Source organism: Synchiropus splendidus, chromosome 2 (genome assembly GCF_027744825.2).
Source record: "Synchiropus splendidus isolate RoL2022-P1 chromosome 2, RoL_Sspl_1.0, whole genome shotgun sequence".
Classification (NCBI taxonomy): domain Eukaryota; kingdom Metazoa; phylum Chordata; class Actinopteri; order Syngnathiformes; family Callionymidae; genus Synchiropus; species Synchiropus splendidus.
The window spans coordinates 33,243,629-33,260,204 of NC_071335.1; the positions used below are offsets into that span (position 1 = coordinate 33,243,629).

General features: G+C 41.8%; 1 protein-coding gene across 1 annotated transcript in view; it reads right to left on the reverse strand.

Moving 5' to 3' along the window:
• Positions 1-2,250: 2,250 nt before the first annotated feature.
• The window catches only part of LOC128753519 (protein kinase C alpha type-like), a 90,943-nt gene continuing 76,617 nt past the window's right edge, over positions 2,251-16,576 (reverse strand). The window contains exons 16-17 of the mRNA XM_053855302.1: positions 14,156-14,296; positions 2,251-5,372 (exon numbers count right to left, since the gene is read on the reverse strand). Coding sequence (XP_053711277.1) covers positions 5,208-5,372; positions 14,156-14,296 — 306 coding nt within the window. The 3' untranslated portion in view covers positions 2,251-5,207. The remainder of the gene's footprint in view (positions 5,373-14,155; positions 14,297-16,576) is intronic.

Here is a 16,576-nt window from a genome sequence, read left to right on the forward strand (position 1 = left end):
TTTCAGTTCACTCTGTTGTCTCTCACTAACTCACTCAGGGTATATGAAGCGCCGCCTGGGGGACACGTCCAATTGCAAAATTCAAAGAGCTATAATGATTTAACACATGTTCGGTATGCCTGTAGCTTAAATGGAGGAAAACAGTGAGACATAAAGTTGTTTAATAAATAAATAAATCTTCAGACCTTTAGTGACTGCACTGAAACATCAGAGTCACATGGGACTACTTGTCTTATATTCAGTACAGTGCATTATTAAATTGGGTTTGTTCTTTAAAGCATCAGATTAACAAGAAATAGAATAGCAAACAGCAAACAACTTTTTTTTTTAAATGCGACAGTGAAAAAAGTGAGAAGTTCCAGCTCTTTAAGTCCATTAAAAATGTACAAGTTTATATGAAAAAAAGGAATGAAAAATTAAACCACATAAGCAGATCATTCCTGTGGGTAAAAAAAAATTTGAAAAAATGTTATATATAAGCTACATGAATATCTGCTCTGACACATTTTGCACAGAAGACGAAGGACACATGTTTTGAAGAGTAGTAAGAGTCGTGTGGAACCACTCTGCCTCATAACCCTATACTATCAGAACCATTATCACAAGTGATGACACTGCAAACATGCTATTGTACACAAGGAAAACCACTGCTAAGTGCTAGGACTGCTGCTCACTGTCACTTCAACAAACTGCCAACGCACACCTGCTTCAGACTGAGACCACTGAAGCCCATCTGCTGCTCACACTGGTGTTTTCCTAACAAGTGCTGGGGATCAAACTGCTCAAATGAAGGCGCCGGTCCGTTGGCAGAGTCCTGAAGATGTGCTCACGCTGACCCCTGTCCTCCGGGAGACTGAATAGCAGCACAGATTTCCTTGATAAGAAACAGTAATTCAGAATTTCATCCGTTCCATTTCATCTGCTTCTCTCGCTCTTCTCAGAGTCTGGCCTCCCGGACCTTGTCTCCTAACTTCTCTAAGCACTGACCCTCAGATATACTTGTTTCTCATCTGGTCCTCTCTTGTCTCTATCAATAAAAACCTTGTCTTTGTGACAGAGCTTCTGTCTCTAACCCACACATCAAGGCAAATCTCCCTACTGTCTGATGGAACTTCCCTTTCAGCCCAGTTGCCTCTCTTCTCTCGTAGATCAGATAGTTGTCTCCACTCCTTCCACCCCACTTCTGCCGTTCTACCCAATACTTATCTGTTTTCATCTCCCTCACCTTCTGCCTCTCTCTCATTTACACACATGTATTTCATCCTTCCAGATCCTCCGCCGGGATTTTGTCAGGCACAACTGCCTTCCCACTCTTCATCCTAATAAGAGCTTCCCTCACTTTCACCTAGTCGATTCCCTCCACTACTAGGTCCACTATCTCCCCTCTATCTGCCCTCTTCTAGCTCCCATTCTCCTTAGTCATTAGTTCCTGAAGTATTCCTTCCATCTGTCACTCTCTCTCCTCTCTTCTCTCCCTTATTCTGGGTGATGAACAATGGAAAGAAAAGACCACACAGGCAAGTAACTTATTCAACTTCAAACATTATTGCTAAATCATTGTAATTTCTCTTGGAGTATTTGAGAGAATTAAAGTTTTCCAGTCAGGTGTCAAAAAACAAGCTGAAAAACGCAGCAGTTTTCATGGACATGAACAAAGGCAATGACCAAGTGGAATGAAGTCAAAAGTCTCCCTCCCAACACAGGAGCTTCATGGTCTGCTCCGCGGACATCTGTTTCGCTGTTTATCTCTGGTAACAAACAATATGGCTGTTTGTGCAATAGAGGGAGAACGAGAGAAAACCAGTGGAGTGAAACATATAGGTGTTAAACAAAAGCTCACACACCAGCTGGGCCCACAGTAAACAAGCCACGGGGCTTTCTCTGATCAGTTGGCAGCAAATCTCCGGACTGGAAACATTTACATTACATCACCACAAACAGAAGGAGATGAATCTCTGGCGGCCAGAGTACATCGAAGTGGGAAAGAGGTTCAGCACCACCGAGACTGAGGCCTGATCTATGTCACATTGTAAGTCAGTATTGGCTATATTTTGGGGAATTATTTGACACATTTATGCATAACTTGCATTAAAGTTGCAGCAGTTCTACTTTGAGCCTCTGGCGGACGACTGAGCTCCTCACCCTGAGAGACTCAGTTTTCAGTTTGTGGTCACTGGTGAGAGTCCAAACACAAACATTCCTGCTTAAATAAAAAAAAAAAAAAACAACTCCACCAGTTTGAACCTTATTTTCCTTTTATTATTTGAATTATGGTACATTAAGTACAAATGACACTATTAGATACAAGGTAAGAAGCTGAGACTCAGTTTAAAGGTTTCAGGCCGACGAGGGAAGATAACAAACAAACACCATTTTTGCAAAATACAATATATTCCTTTGATTATAATCTATGCCGACAACTATTTATGTACACGGACGAGGGGGGGAGGGTACGTAAGCACAGACAGGAGAGTAAGACACCGAGTTACTGCCAGGGTGAGGAGATAAGGCATTCCTGCACATGATTGATCTTGTCGCTCTGTTCCATTCAGGTGACCTAGAGTGAGGCGGACAGAGCGCGGCTGAAGGGACACGATGCGAAGCACATGTAGAGGAGAGCTCTAGTCTAAGAACCGCCAAAAAAAAAAAAAAAAGAAGAGTAAACATATGTTTGCTTTCTGAAAAGTTACATCCACTCCATGACATAAGTTACTTCATTATTTGACCGACATACACAAAGGTTAAACCCGAATTAAATGTAAACAAAGTAAAAACACTTATCACATATGGCTCCTTAGTAACATGTCATCAGGAGAATGGGGGGGGGGCAATTTGGATTGGACAAGAGGGAGGGGGGAGGTGGAGGTCGGGTTCTTTTAAACAATCCCTTCCTTCGCCCAGTTGATATTGTCGACAACATTCATTTCAGCGGCACGGGGAGGTCGAACAGATGGCGTCACATCACAAACAAAAAATAAACTGTCTCAGGACGGCACGTCCCGAGAGAAAAATCGATTCATGACTCGATTCATTATGAAGATCCGGTGTGATAAAAAGCTTCTAAATCTGGAGGTTCATTTTTTGACCATGCTAAAAGTACATTTAAAAATCATATACAGAGCCACAACATCTTAAACTTCTGCTTCACAAATAGAGTGGCCACTTGAGTTGGTATAGGAATCTGAGACGACACTTGCTTCATGAGAGTGAGTCGTAGTTATAGCATTAGTGGGCGCAGACAGGCAGGATGGGTGAAAGATTACGACCCTCTCTTCCTGACCTGGGAACACTTCTTGATCTGTTGACTTGTGCTTTACTTTGGGCTCTGAAGTCTGGAGAGAGTAGCCAAGCACACAACACTATCACAGAAGATGTGGAGTCTTAGAGAATTTGAAAATTCTTTTTACTTTTGCTCCCATTTGGACGTATGCATTTTGAGGGCTGGGACTTTAGGAGGTTAATTTGGAATATCAATACAATTATGAATAAAGTTTCCGTCATTGGGAACATGGGGAACAGCCCATCTCAATGAGACGGACACTTCCCACCTACATTTGAGCATTTGGGAGCCAAATATTACAATGAAATTAATTCATTAAAAACCTCTCATGAGTTCAACTCACAGTCTCACATTATTTTGATGAATGGAGATTTTGTGAAACACTAGGTCCATATTCTGTTGAAGTAAGGAAGTATTTCAATTGCAGCTAGCGCTAGCATCACCTGTATGTGACAGTATAGCCAAAGCAAGAAAGCACCAGACAAGGACAAGACATGTATAACATATATAAAGTAGGAACAGGTGCATAAGTTAAGAAAGAAATCATTTATGGTCTCTGAATCAGATCTAACAAGTGGACAGCTGCAGTGCGCTGCCTTGGGTGGTTGTTTATGTTAACTGGCGTCAAACGTAGCCAACATTTGGCACGAGCTCATTCCAAAATTCAATAAAGAACACCTCAATATTTCAATGCGTTCCTTAATGGTTAATCATTACACTGACATTACAACGATGCAAAACACATTTCAGCCGACTAGTTGATTCTGTTAAATCATTAATGGCCTTTACATTTTCTCATATTGGCCTGATAGATTTCAGACGAATGCCCATTGGACAAATAGTCATTTCCACATCCATGCAGCATGTGAGCAATCATGCCTGTGACCGATGCCTCCAGCATGCACAGTCAAAACCGCATTAGTCGTGAGCGCAAAAGAAGGGCGACGACGGTCGACTGGACTTCAGTGTCACACTTCCTCCTCACTTCATAAAAGAACATTCATTAGTTGTTACAAAAACAAGCCTTGAAATGAACCGTGATTATTTACACCTGGGTGAATGAGTCCAAAACGCCATGAGCTCAAGACGAAGAATTTAGGCAACGTAAAAGAAATACGTGCGCTGTAGGGGTGGATTATTCTACTGAGAAATCTGATGATAGCAGAGATGAAAATGGCCCAAACCTGCCGCCGAGTGTGGGAATACAGACGCGCACAGGCAGACGATAACACTGACTACTGTCCAGTAGTGACAGACTGTAAACTTGCTGGGTCAACTTTAAGGCAAAATGAAAGCTCGAACTAATAGGAGAGAGGTTCTGCAGCTCTGGGAGGTGGAGGACGTGGTTCTAGTGCAGCTTTGACTGACAACAAAGAAACATCTAACCCCTATACTTTCATTTCATGGAACAACAGCACAGAGGAAAGTGTAAACGGGATGCAGGAAAACATTGAACCAGGAAGATTCAACATCTGCCCCATCTGTCCTTCATGTTTGGCAACTGCATTTGAGTTCAGCTATGATTCTAAGCATCTCTGTGGTACACACGTTTGGAGATTTGATTGAAAGTACTTTCATTTACATATGAACTGAACACCGATGTCATCTGTTCCTGTTCTTCCCGGTGTAAACATAATTCATTCCCCCTTCGATATTGACTTTTGTGTCTTGAGTGGCGATGTTTCTCTAGTTACTTCACAAAAACAGACAGAACTAAAGCTGAACCGAGGTCAGAATGAGTCGCAGCATGCCCCCTTCTCCAACCACCAGCAGGTGTGGTCCAAACCGGCAGGGTATTATTCTTATTAGAACTCAAAAACATGCCTTAAACATCCGCCGAAGTGAATAGTGTGCCTTGATTTTTACTGATGCCAGGTCAGTTTTCAGTTTGGGGCGGGGAGATGGGTTAAGAGGTCGCCTGGTTTCTTCAGGCGCTGTTGCTGAGCGAGGGGCGCATGAACTCCGGGTTGATGAAAGAGAAGCCGGCGAACTCGGCCTGGTCGATGTTGGCAATGACAAGCTCGTCGGGAGGCGTGAGCTGAGGCTGAGTGCGGGTGAAGAACTTGTCGAAGTTCTCCGCTCCTTTGCCACACTGCAAAAGAAAAGAGGGTGATTTAGAACAGAAGAATTCCACACACCCACACGTCATGTTTGACCTCTCGCTCAGTGGCATTTGCCTTACATGTTGGTGTTACGTACGTAACAGGAACAGCACACGACTTTTTTTTTTCAATAAATATTACCGGGAATTTTTAATTCTTGTTAAAACATGCAATTTTTCATGGTGGCATTACAAGGAATAAATATATTTGGGATAAAAAAAATCTAAAGTAAAAACGTATATAATTGCAAACCATTCATTCAAACATTTTTAGTTAACACGAGGAACAGCATGTATTTCCATGCTTAAGATAAATCAATTATTTCCCTCATATTCTCTTATATCTGTGATACACTTCTATCTTAAATATTTTCCATAACAGTATTAAATTTAAACCAGTTATCAATCTTTTTAAATATCTTTCACTCCATACAGTCTCAGGTCTTCTTCAGGTCTACTATTGAAGCCATAAGAACTCGGGTCAACTGGGCCACGAACAAGTTCAGAACTCTTCAGCTGTTTGTTGTGCGCAGCACGAGTCTGAAGTAAACCACATCACACACCTGAGCCTCCGCAACAAATGTTCTCTGTATTACATGAAGATGAAATTACATGCTCTATATCACATTCCCCTCAGTCCCCATTGACCCCCTTTAATACACAATCACACATTGAAGGAACTGCCATGTCATTAACCCCGCGAGAGCAAATGATACTCAAGTATCCTGCACATTGGCGAGCACCTTTTTAATATCCTAAATCGGGCTAAATATCCTTGAACAGAGCAACAAAATACAACATAAACTCCCAGATCAATGTCTTACTTCCCATGAAAGTTGTGGGCAAGATTGTATTTTTGACGTACATTTGCATTTGTGCTCTTGAGATTAAATGTAAATCAAATGTAAATCAAATTGATTGAGCATTTTGATTTACAGTACATTTATTTACGGTAGATCTAGTATATCAGAGCCAGTCAGCCTCCCTCAACTGAGCTTCTATTGACCATCCATGTCAGTCATGTGGGACTGATATTGTCAACCCTCTGGAGGGAGAATAGGATCACACACCTTATTTTTTGATGGAATCTTTAATCTCTCAATTTGTCTTTACTAGATAGTTCCGTGCACAAGTATCATTTTCAACTTCACATCAAGCACATTTTCAGTAAACACTTCCAGTTATTGAATGGCCTTGTGAGTGACTTATAAGCATATTCAACTATAAAGTTATACATGAAAATTGTGAGTTGAGTTTCCACATAATTCTTCATTCATAATGAAGGTGTATAGTGGTCACACTAATTTGGAATAACTGCAGCAGTATTGATGTCCAAGCTAAAGAAAGGATAGTGGTTGAAAAAAAAAGGAAGAGCCAGGAATGTGGCAAAGTAAGGTCATTTTGACCATATCTGACCGAGCCTCAGCCGGCAATGTCACGACCCGCGGCCCTGGAGGTTTGGAAGCACGTGGCGTCAAACCCCTGAGGATGACCGTAGTTACCAGTTCCATCACAAGCAGAGACACAGTGAAGGGTGAAGGTTCTCAGCAACACACGGACAGAAACATCTGACCAAAAAGTACTTCCATTGAATCCTCGTAACTCTGTAATTATGGGTAATTAAAAGGTCATGTTTTCCTGAGGGCTGAAAATCCTTTCTTCATATGAAAATGAGCTCAGAGAGCGTGAGCCCCTGCGGTGTTCGCGAGCTGACCTCTGCTCAACACATTCGATTCCAAACGACCTCCGTTCCCCTGACTCAGGCAGACTGTATATTTATGAATGTCATTATCACGCAGGCAAACATGAGTCCAAGTAAGAGTCAAAGCCGGCCAATTTTGAATCAAAGCACAGTATTATCTTCTAGATCTTCTTTGTGTTTTCATGCATGTGCTAAAGTTTGTCAGCACACACACAACGTTTTTAAGTCCATTGTTTTATTGGAGATGACAAAAAAACAGGTGAGGCCAAGAAGACCTAAGAAAAATGGGCCTGTCTCTCAGAAATCCTTCAGAGTTTCATGCTCCTGACAGGTGACAGTTGCTTCCAGTTATGACCAGCCCATCTGGCCAGATAGGAGACAAGGGGAAGGACAGGAGGCAAAAATCTCATTCTCATACAGCAGACACCTGATGGGTAATAACCAGCGAACTTCAGCTGCTGTGCCCTTCCATGTCCACTTGTCTTCTTCCATCCATCACAGACAGCTGTTTGCTCATTCAGGAAACACAAAATCTACTCTGACCCCAAGGTGTCTATTTTTACACGTGTGTACTCTTCACCTCAAGTCAATATCTATGAATCGTAATTTCCCTAAGAGGAAAAGGTTTGTGCTTCAGACTATGCATGAGATGTAGAAGTGGGGTTCACTGTTGCTCCTGTACCTCCAATATCACATCTCCCCCTCACTCCCAAACAATATCAACACATTGGACACGAGAAACAGACAGGTACGTCAGTCAAGAACCACGGCCTCCGACTTACTCTTGTTTTAAACTCACCGACACACCCATACCGAAAAGAACCCCCTCACTGTGACTAACAACTTTCTGACACAGGATTTCCAAAATGTGTTTGCTTGGTTTGTCACAGTGTGATGCAAGCAGACCTTCTGGGTTGACGACTGTTGATTCATCCTCACAGACGCACTGGCACAGTGTCCTACATGGGATCCGACCTAGTTTCTCTCACACAGAGGAATGCACACCGCTGCAACTCAAGCATATTAAAAGAACACTCAGCTACTTAGGATGATAAATGGCTGTCTGCCAGGAAGTAACTCCCTCTTGTCCAAGAGGCTGTGATCGAGACAACAATGAGAGGTTTCTGTTTCTAAATGTAATCTACGGTTCTTTAGGTTCCACTGTGTTTACACCCGAAACATTATTGTTGGATGTGAAAAGTCTGACACACATGCCCTAAGTTAACACAGGCGGAAAACTAGCATAGGAAGTATTGAACTCATGAATCACAGGGTAAGCTGGATTAACACAGCCACAGTGAGCGGTCTACACATGGCACTAAAGTGGCGCTACATAGACAAAAAAACAGGAATGAAAGTGTCTTTACAATAAAATCAGGGACATGCTCCAATAGTAGGGCTTACGTCTCCACTCATTTTAATCCCAATATGTGGGTGCAGACTGCGATTTATTGTGTTTCTGCGGGTACAATTTGAATTTTCATTTGTTTTCTTATCTGAAAACAAAATTTGTATCAACACTTTAAGAAATAATATATGAAGAGTAATCTATAATTGAAGTTGGTTAGGTATTTGTGGGACTATAGTTAGGCAACGCAGTACTGTATAGGGACATAAAGTCAAGCACTGTTTTTCGCTACTACATATCACACAAAACCTGAAGTAACTTTTGATGCCAGTCAAAGAGCAGTGTTCCCACGGCATTAGAATGTGCCGTTCAAATTCACCATTTGTGAGATCTAAGGCACATTTCAAGCAAGATCAGAAAATAACTTTAATCTCTCCATTGACTCCATTGATATGAACATATTTCTTGTTCACTAAGGTCCAAAGAGTTGGAAGTAGATTGGCGTGGCTTAGGCTCTGCACACGTGCAATAACAAGGTTCAAGAACCCTTTCTGTATAATTTGACTCGATGAATGAATTGACTAAAGTTCTTCTTTGGAGATACATAATCTTGGGAGAAACGTTGAGTGCAATACAGTGCAAACACGTCCATATTTGATGGAAAGCAAATATAAAGGAAAAGGAAGAAGATCAACCTGCAAACATTTGCTTTTGATCCAGCCTATTTTTCTGAATGCAACTGAGGTGATTGCTCAAGTTCAGTGGTATTTTACTGTGAAGAACAGCAAACTACAGACGTCCAGTAAGGACAAAAACAAAGGCGACAGCTTTTGTCACTTGTTTTCTCACATTCGTCACAACAATCCATATTCAAATTCAGCCTCACTCTCCACTACTGTGTTAGTGTACATGTGCATTTTCCAACCAGACAACTGTTCCAAGTCTTCTGAGCAGTGACTCAGTCTTTTCTGTCCTTATTTACCTCCCACATCAGAATGAACAGATTCATCGTCTGACCTACTTTTCCCTCTGAAACCGAGAAACAGCCAGTAGGTGTGAAGACTAAAACCGGTGTTGTACTCTGAAGAAACGAACCTTCATCTCAGCGCAGATGCTTGTTTACATCACAAGTCTTAGGTGAGGTTAAAAAACAAACAAAATGTTTGACTAAAATTTTACTTTAAGTACACACCAAGCCAACACTGAGATGTAGACACAGCAGGAGATGTCACATCCATTTTAGATCAGCCACTCTTTCCTTTGCCTCTGTCTTTACTGTATTTTCTCTTTTCTTTTTTGTCCTTTAAAAATACAAAGGACTGACCAACAACCATTGGCTCTACTCCATATTACAGCCAGAATACAACAAAGAAAACAACACAGAAAAAAAATATACATACATATATAAACTAATTCAGTATAGTTTAGGCAACATAAATTAGTATAAGATTAAACCTTTTACAATTAAATTATTTGAAAAGGCTGTAGCTTAAAAGTGGTTAGAGATAAAGCAGACTGTAAATGAGAAAGTGTGACCCAAAGTTTGGCAAGATGGGTAGTAAAATCACTCATCTAGTATGCTTGTAATGATGTCACCTGGCCATCGTGAATTGCATACAGATGTTTATAGGGTGACTCTTCCTCATCTGATGGCTGGGCATCATCATTATAGTATACTGCGTTTTCTCGTGGCTTCTTTTGCATCTGCCTTCCCGATAAACAGTGTTTTGTTTGTTTCTGACAATGACGTCAACCTGTCTGTTACAGTGAAGGACTGTGCTGTCATGAGGCACAGAAGCATCACTAAACATCACCAAAGGATGAATAAACAAGTGTCCGCCATCTGCCTGTGTAACTACATATTGGCAGCAGGACTTGTTTAAATGCTGCAATAATGCCAGTCGCAATTTTGCAGCTTTGGTGCTTAAAGGATGAAGTCAGGACCACCAGATGCTAAAGTAGGTCCTTGTTAGTTGACCTAAAGTCAAGAGTGACATGTAAGGGTGACATCTTTGCCAGAGCAGATTCAAAACTCAACATGAACCTCCACCCTTCAAACAGCTTTTATTGACAGTTTTTGAATGTAACATTGTCCTGTTTTCCTAATGAATTCCACTTTTGCTGAGATTATATCCAAGTGCATACATGCCTATTTTTATACACGTGTAGACGCTCTACACTATGCATATTCTTGCTTAGCTTTGTCTGAAAAGCACTTTGTGAACTGCGCTCTGAAGGCTCCCAAAGTTTTATTTGTTGGTTGGGGATATCATTTCAACGGCGAGCTTCTTAAATTCAAAGCTAAAATGAGAAAATGGAGTGACATCACATGACTGAGATCCCAGCTGTCTCACCAACAAGCTCTGAAGCCCTGGGGTTCGCGTGGTCCTCTCACTCACCAACCTACATGACAACTGGTGTCAGAGGTGGGATGAGAGGCCCTCAGAAGCATATTCAGATCATTCTACTGTATGAGTGTGAAGGACCCACTCCACACGGTGAGGTCAACCCATGAGAAGAAGCACAAGGACACAGATCTGTGAGGGAAGTACAGAGAGATGTCTGATGAAGTGAAGTGCAAGCTTCCGCTTCCAAGAGTAGTAAAGAGAGTGAACAGTAAAACCTCAAACAGTGTTGATGGTAGCCATATGTATCTCTTGGTGCTGTGTGTGAAAAAGTTTTAGCCAGGTATTTAGATATCCATTGGCTACTTCGGCCAGTGTTGAGGACTTTTAATATACCTTTACTGAACTATGTAATACATGTGTCACGAGGTTGGACCGCTTTCAATGTAGACAGTTCTTGCATGCATATCTGTTATCAGTGGCGGGAGAGATATATTTATGGATACAGCCTGTGTGCACAATGTGGGTGCAGTCAGTACATTCTGGCCCAAAGCTGTTTGAATTCCCCATGGTCCATTAGAAACAGATCCTTTGAATGTCTGCAGCCATATTGGTTGTCATTCTTCTGCTGTCACAGGTGGAAAAGGTGAGGTTGAGCCAGGATGGATGAGTGGGGATAAAGGAGTGGATTAGGGCGAGACATGAAGGGTTAGAATCAGGTGCAGAACCATAGCTATTTTCCGGTAATGGACTCCATAAAGGTGCGACATTACATGACACACAGTCAGAAATAATGGATCATTATATGGCAGGCTATGGAGGGCACGCTGTGCTTCTCACTCTAAAGCCATGATCACGTGTGGTGCCGAGCACATGCATGGACTATTCATGGAAAAATAGCAGCACTCTCTTAGTTGGGCACAAACGAAACCAGCACAGAATATTCCAATAATGACCCCCAGAACTGGCTAAATTATTCAAAACACAGAGGTAAGATCACACCCAGCATTTCCAAAAACACCCAGAGGGTGCACGTGGCATGCCAGCGCACGGACCATGAGGCCAGATTCACCTTGTTAGAGCAACTGGAGCCCTTGAGGCTTTACAGCAGAAGAGAACTACAATGCTTGAACTACGCAAAAATAACATACACACAAACAGATAAATGACCTCCCTCAATGTTTTTGTGATCTGGCATGAATCTGTGAGAACACAGCCGTAAAAAAGGTGGACCTTATATAGCAATAGCATTAAATATTGATTTAATGTTAATTATAGATTACAATCAAGCATTCTAGATTACTCATAGTCCATGGAGCAGTAGGTCTGAGAGCCGTTTCCCTGCAGGGAGGAGATCAGTCGACATTATGATCATAAATGTGACTGTCCTCCTGTCCTCCTGAGCAGGAAAGATCAGGATGAACTGAGGTCTATTGGAGATGTTGTGCACAGAGTGAGGTGTAATTACACACACTGCAAGGGTGCACGGTTGCTCAGCAACAAGTGTGGATGTGAAGCTGAGGTCTGGTCGGGGCTCATCAGGGCACTGGCATGTGAAGAGTGCCTTTATCACAGCACTGTAATAGATCCACAAAAGGCTGAGGCAGTCGCACTGCCCTGGGATCAGACGACTAGGAAAACATCCACCCACTAGCTGTTGTGTTAACTGTAAAACAAAATATATCTCAGATGGAAGAGGCTGGCACACAAACCGTCTTAGCTGGTGGAACTTCCAACTATCAAAGCCACAGGTCTAGTTTACTTCGCAGCTTCCAGTAACATGTGGTGCTGAAGTCAAAACCTCCCGTTCACATTAAGGATTATTTGTTCAACAATGAACCTGAATGTACTTGCCCATCCAAATTGTCTCCTCCAACTTCAAAATGGAGTATAAACAAACACAACACCAAGCAATGCTGTAATTATTCATTCCATTTCGAACAAGACACAATTCACCTTGTTTCACACCTGTGTGCTATTGTAGTCAAACAGCTCCCTCCACATCACTTATACTACAAAAGTGGTTGTCAAGCGGCCTGGTTAGGTCTAATGTCAGGGAAAATAACAAAAGTAAAACCACATGACAAAACACTTTTAGCAGCCCGTGTTCTCATGGAGCTTCGTGACACAGTTCAGGTGGTCCAGATGTGTGTCAGTACAAGACACTTAACTCCTAATGGAAGAGATGTGCTGCTGCGTCGCAGCCTATTACCATCAGCGTATGATCGTGTGAGTGAATGGGTGACTTTGGCACATTTTGCATCTGTTCTGACTGTAACCTAAAGGAAGATTAAATCAACACAAGAGGCACGATTACTGCTTACAATGTTATGCATGCTTTTGAGCAGTACAGTGCCATGTTACAGCGCTCCACAGCGCCTCTTATCAGGATGCAGGGAAGCAAACGGACATTTTTCCAAATAGAACAATAGAAAAAATGTTTGCTCAATACTTCATAATACTTTCAAGACCTGCAAAACAGCCAGGCGATTGTGCTGTGAATATAAAAATCCAGTCAGATCAATATTAGCATAGCATATTTCTATTTGTTGACTGTTCAATATACATTCATCGCGTCAACAGAATATGAAATATTAATTTAATTTTCTTTATATTAAAAACTAGGTTTGTAAAAATCTGTGCGATAGCAGAGGGGGTAAATGACAGACTAGATTTTAATGTGCAATACCTAGTTCATCCCCAACTAAAAAGTGCCTCAGTATTACAGTGCCATCCTCTGAGGAACCAAATGAAGTCCAAGTGACCGAACGCCATTATAAGAAATGTGAGCTAACATCCCAGTCAGGTCAGTTATTCATGCTCTACCACTCATACCCATTACGTGGTTGCGCTCATCAATTAACCGCTGTATGGTTTTGTACTGTGGGAGGAAACCGGAGCACTAAACACGCACAGAAAGAAAGACTTCATCTTCTCACAAACCTTGCTAATGGCAGAGCTCTTTCTGCAAAATAATGTTTGTGTTGTGGCAGTGGAATCACGTAAACAGTGTAGACAAAGGAAGATTGTTTTTAAGGGCACACATTCAAGTGTAGTCGAGTGTTAAATGCACCGTGAGGGAGTTGAAGTTCTGCTATTTTAAGGAAATGCCTTGGTACATAACAACTTCAGACATCCAAAGGGAGCCCGCTGCAAATGAGAGGAGGATGAATTCTCATGTAGGATGGCTAACTTTGTTCCTCCAGGACAATAATCTGGCAGAAAAATGACCTTTGAAAGTGCAGCATATTCATCAATGACAGATTTGGGACTCACAATAGTTGCAGACTTTGGCTTTCCTCCCAAACAATATTTCCTAACACACGGTAACTGTTACGGTAAATGTTATTTTTCTGTTTCCCAAGTCGGACCGACTCACCACTTTAGGTTTGAAGGGTGGCTGTATCTCTCTGTTCTCCAGACGATCCCAGTCAATGCGTCTGAAAAAGGCGTGTTCTCTGATGTCACGCTCTCCCTCAGGTCCGCAGCCAAGGCGCTTGGATGGATGCTTGGTCATCAGCTGTTGACGTGCAAATGTTTGAAAGCATTAAACAGTGAAAACAAAATGGGTATTAGATAAAGGAAAGTGTCAAATGAGGCAAGTATTTCTCATGTTATCAAGTACATAGTATATGTAATAGTAAAGTTGGGATCTTCCTACAAGCACTGTTGGATGTGGATGCTTTTTGTAATGCACTGCATACAATTTAAGATACACTATCAACACCATGATGAGGAGTCCGCACAACAAGAGCAACAGAATGTTCCCAGTGTGCAGAAAACTTCCTCAGCTGCTGATGAGGACAGAAAAATCCACCTCAGCTTTCTGTCTGTTCGCAGGATCGTCAGCCACAGAGAGATACGTCCTGACTGACACCCACGGTCACTTTGCACCTGGAACATTCCCTGACAGCAAGTGACTGACGGCGATGACCTGTCAATCAAATGCAGATGTTTTGTCTCTGACTGCCACAGATGAATAACCAGCACGGTTGTTAATAATCCTCACACAAGGAAACGTGTTGATGATACGTGCGTGCAAACGCTACAGTGGAGAAAGCTCTTTGAAAATGATGGTGAGCTAAATCCCAGTTGTTCACTCAACATCCTGAGGAAATAAGACGACATTTATCTTGTCAGTGATCTGCAAAATAATGCGCTTGGCAATGGCTATGGCTTCTTTATAAGGAACCCAAAATGACTGATGGCCCAAATAAAACTGAGAGTAACAGCCGAAGCAGTTTAAACAAACAGAAGGCAGCTGGCCGTCTGAATTAAAATAGCAAGGAATAGAATCATGGGCAATGAAGGGGATCATGACTTTAGTGGTAACAGTACAATAAATAGACAAAGTCGCACCGCTGTCAAGGAAGGAAAGTTCAATGGGAGTCAAGAAAGAGACAACAATAATAATAATAATAATAATAATAATAATAAAAAAGCATTTTCCATCTCCAGCAAGATGGAATGCTCGTGTTCTCTTTCTGTAGCCATGATGAACCGCGAGAGCAGACACAACCCTAATTGAACGTCACATTACTGAGATAGATGTGCATCTACCGCCATGACCTACTTAGCCAAATCATACGTTATTATGCCATGCTAATAATAAAAACTGCAATGGTTTTTGGCTAATGATGATGGATGTGAAAGGTAAAGGCGCAATAATGACGCAGGTGAATACATAAAGCTTTTAGATGTGGAGGCTAAGGCTAAAATAACTGGGAGTCAGAGAGGGAAAAATTGTGATCGGGAGAGAAACATTGAGAAGAACAAAATCTACAAGGGAGCTCTTCACTATAAAATGGCGGACAGAGCAGTGACTATTTAACCGGAGAAGGACCAAAAATTTTCTGCAGCTGATGACACCCCTGCCAGGCCACCAGGCGTCCAACGTTTCAGTGATTGCCTCCCTCACCTTCTCCACCAGCTCACTGCCACCGTGAGGTTCACGAAGACTTTGAATGAGTCGCTGCACTCATAGCCCTAATGGCAGCAGTTTGCCCATGAATTTTAACATTCTGCCATTTACCTTCGTCACTTTGGACCAGGAACATCTGACACCTTGTTCCTCTAGCAAGCCAAATGTTGCTTCTATAGTCCGCTCCAAATGTAAGTTTTAGTTTAGATCAACTTTTACGTTCACCAGGGTTTCATTTAATTGTGGAAAAAAATTTCCAATCCATCCAAAGAAAACACACAATTGGACTTGTTCGGAACTAACTTGAACTGAACTAAATAACATGATAAGAACTCTAAAATGACACACATAAGGTGCTTAAGATTATAAATTTGAACTATTCTGCATGTCTACAAAAGCAAGCATTCAATCCACCCAATTTTTTTTGAGTGTGAGCGCCAACACCTTTAGCCACCGAGCCAGAGTTAGAAAAGGCTTGGTTTGAAGAACACACAACTTTCAGGCAGAGTGTGAGAGGTAGAGTGACACAGAAGACTCAGACAAAACAGTGGGTGATTGGTCCCAGAAAAGGTCAGCTCAAGACACAGTCGACACTCGAGGATCTCAAGAAACGCTTCATCTTGAAGCGACAATGAACAGACGATCATGACAGAGGTCAGAGGTGAGTAGAGGCCACCCCAAACACGGCTCAAATTAACGCTTTAAATTTGATTTATGTAAAGAATTAATATTATGTTATATAAACTTGTATATAAACTGCTACTTAGCCATAACAATACATTATTCGCTCTTAGTCACAGTTAAAAAAGTTTCATTCACAATGAGTCTCTAACATGTTTTTGTTCTGTTTTTTCCAGAAAGTCCTAAAATAAGCCCTGT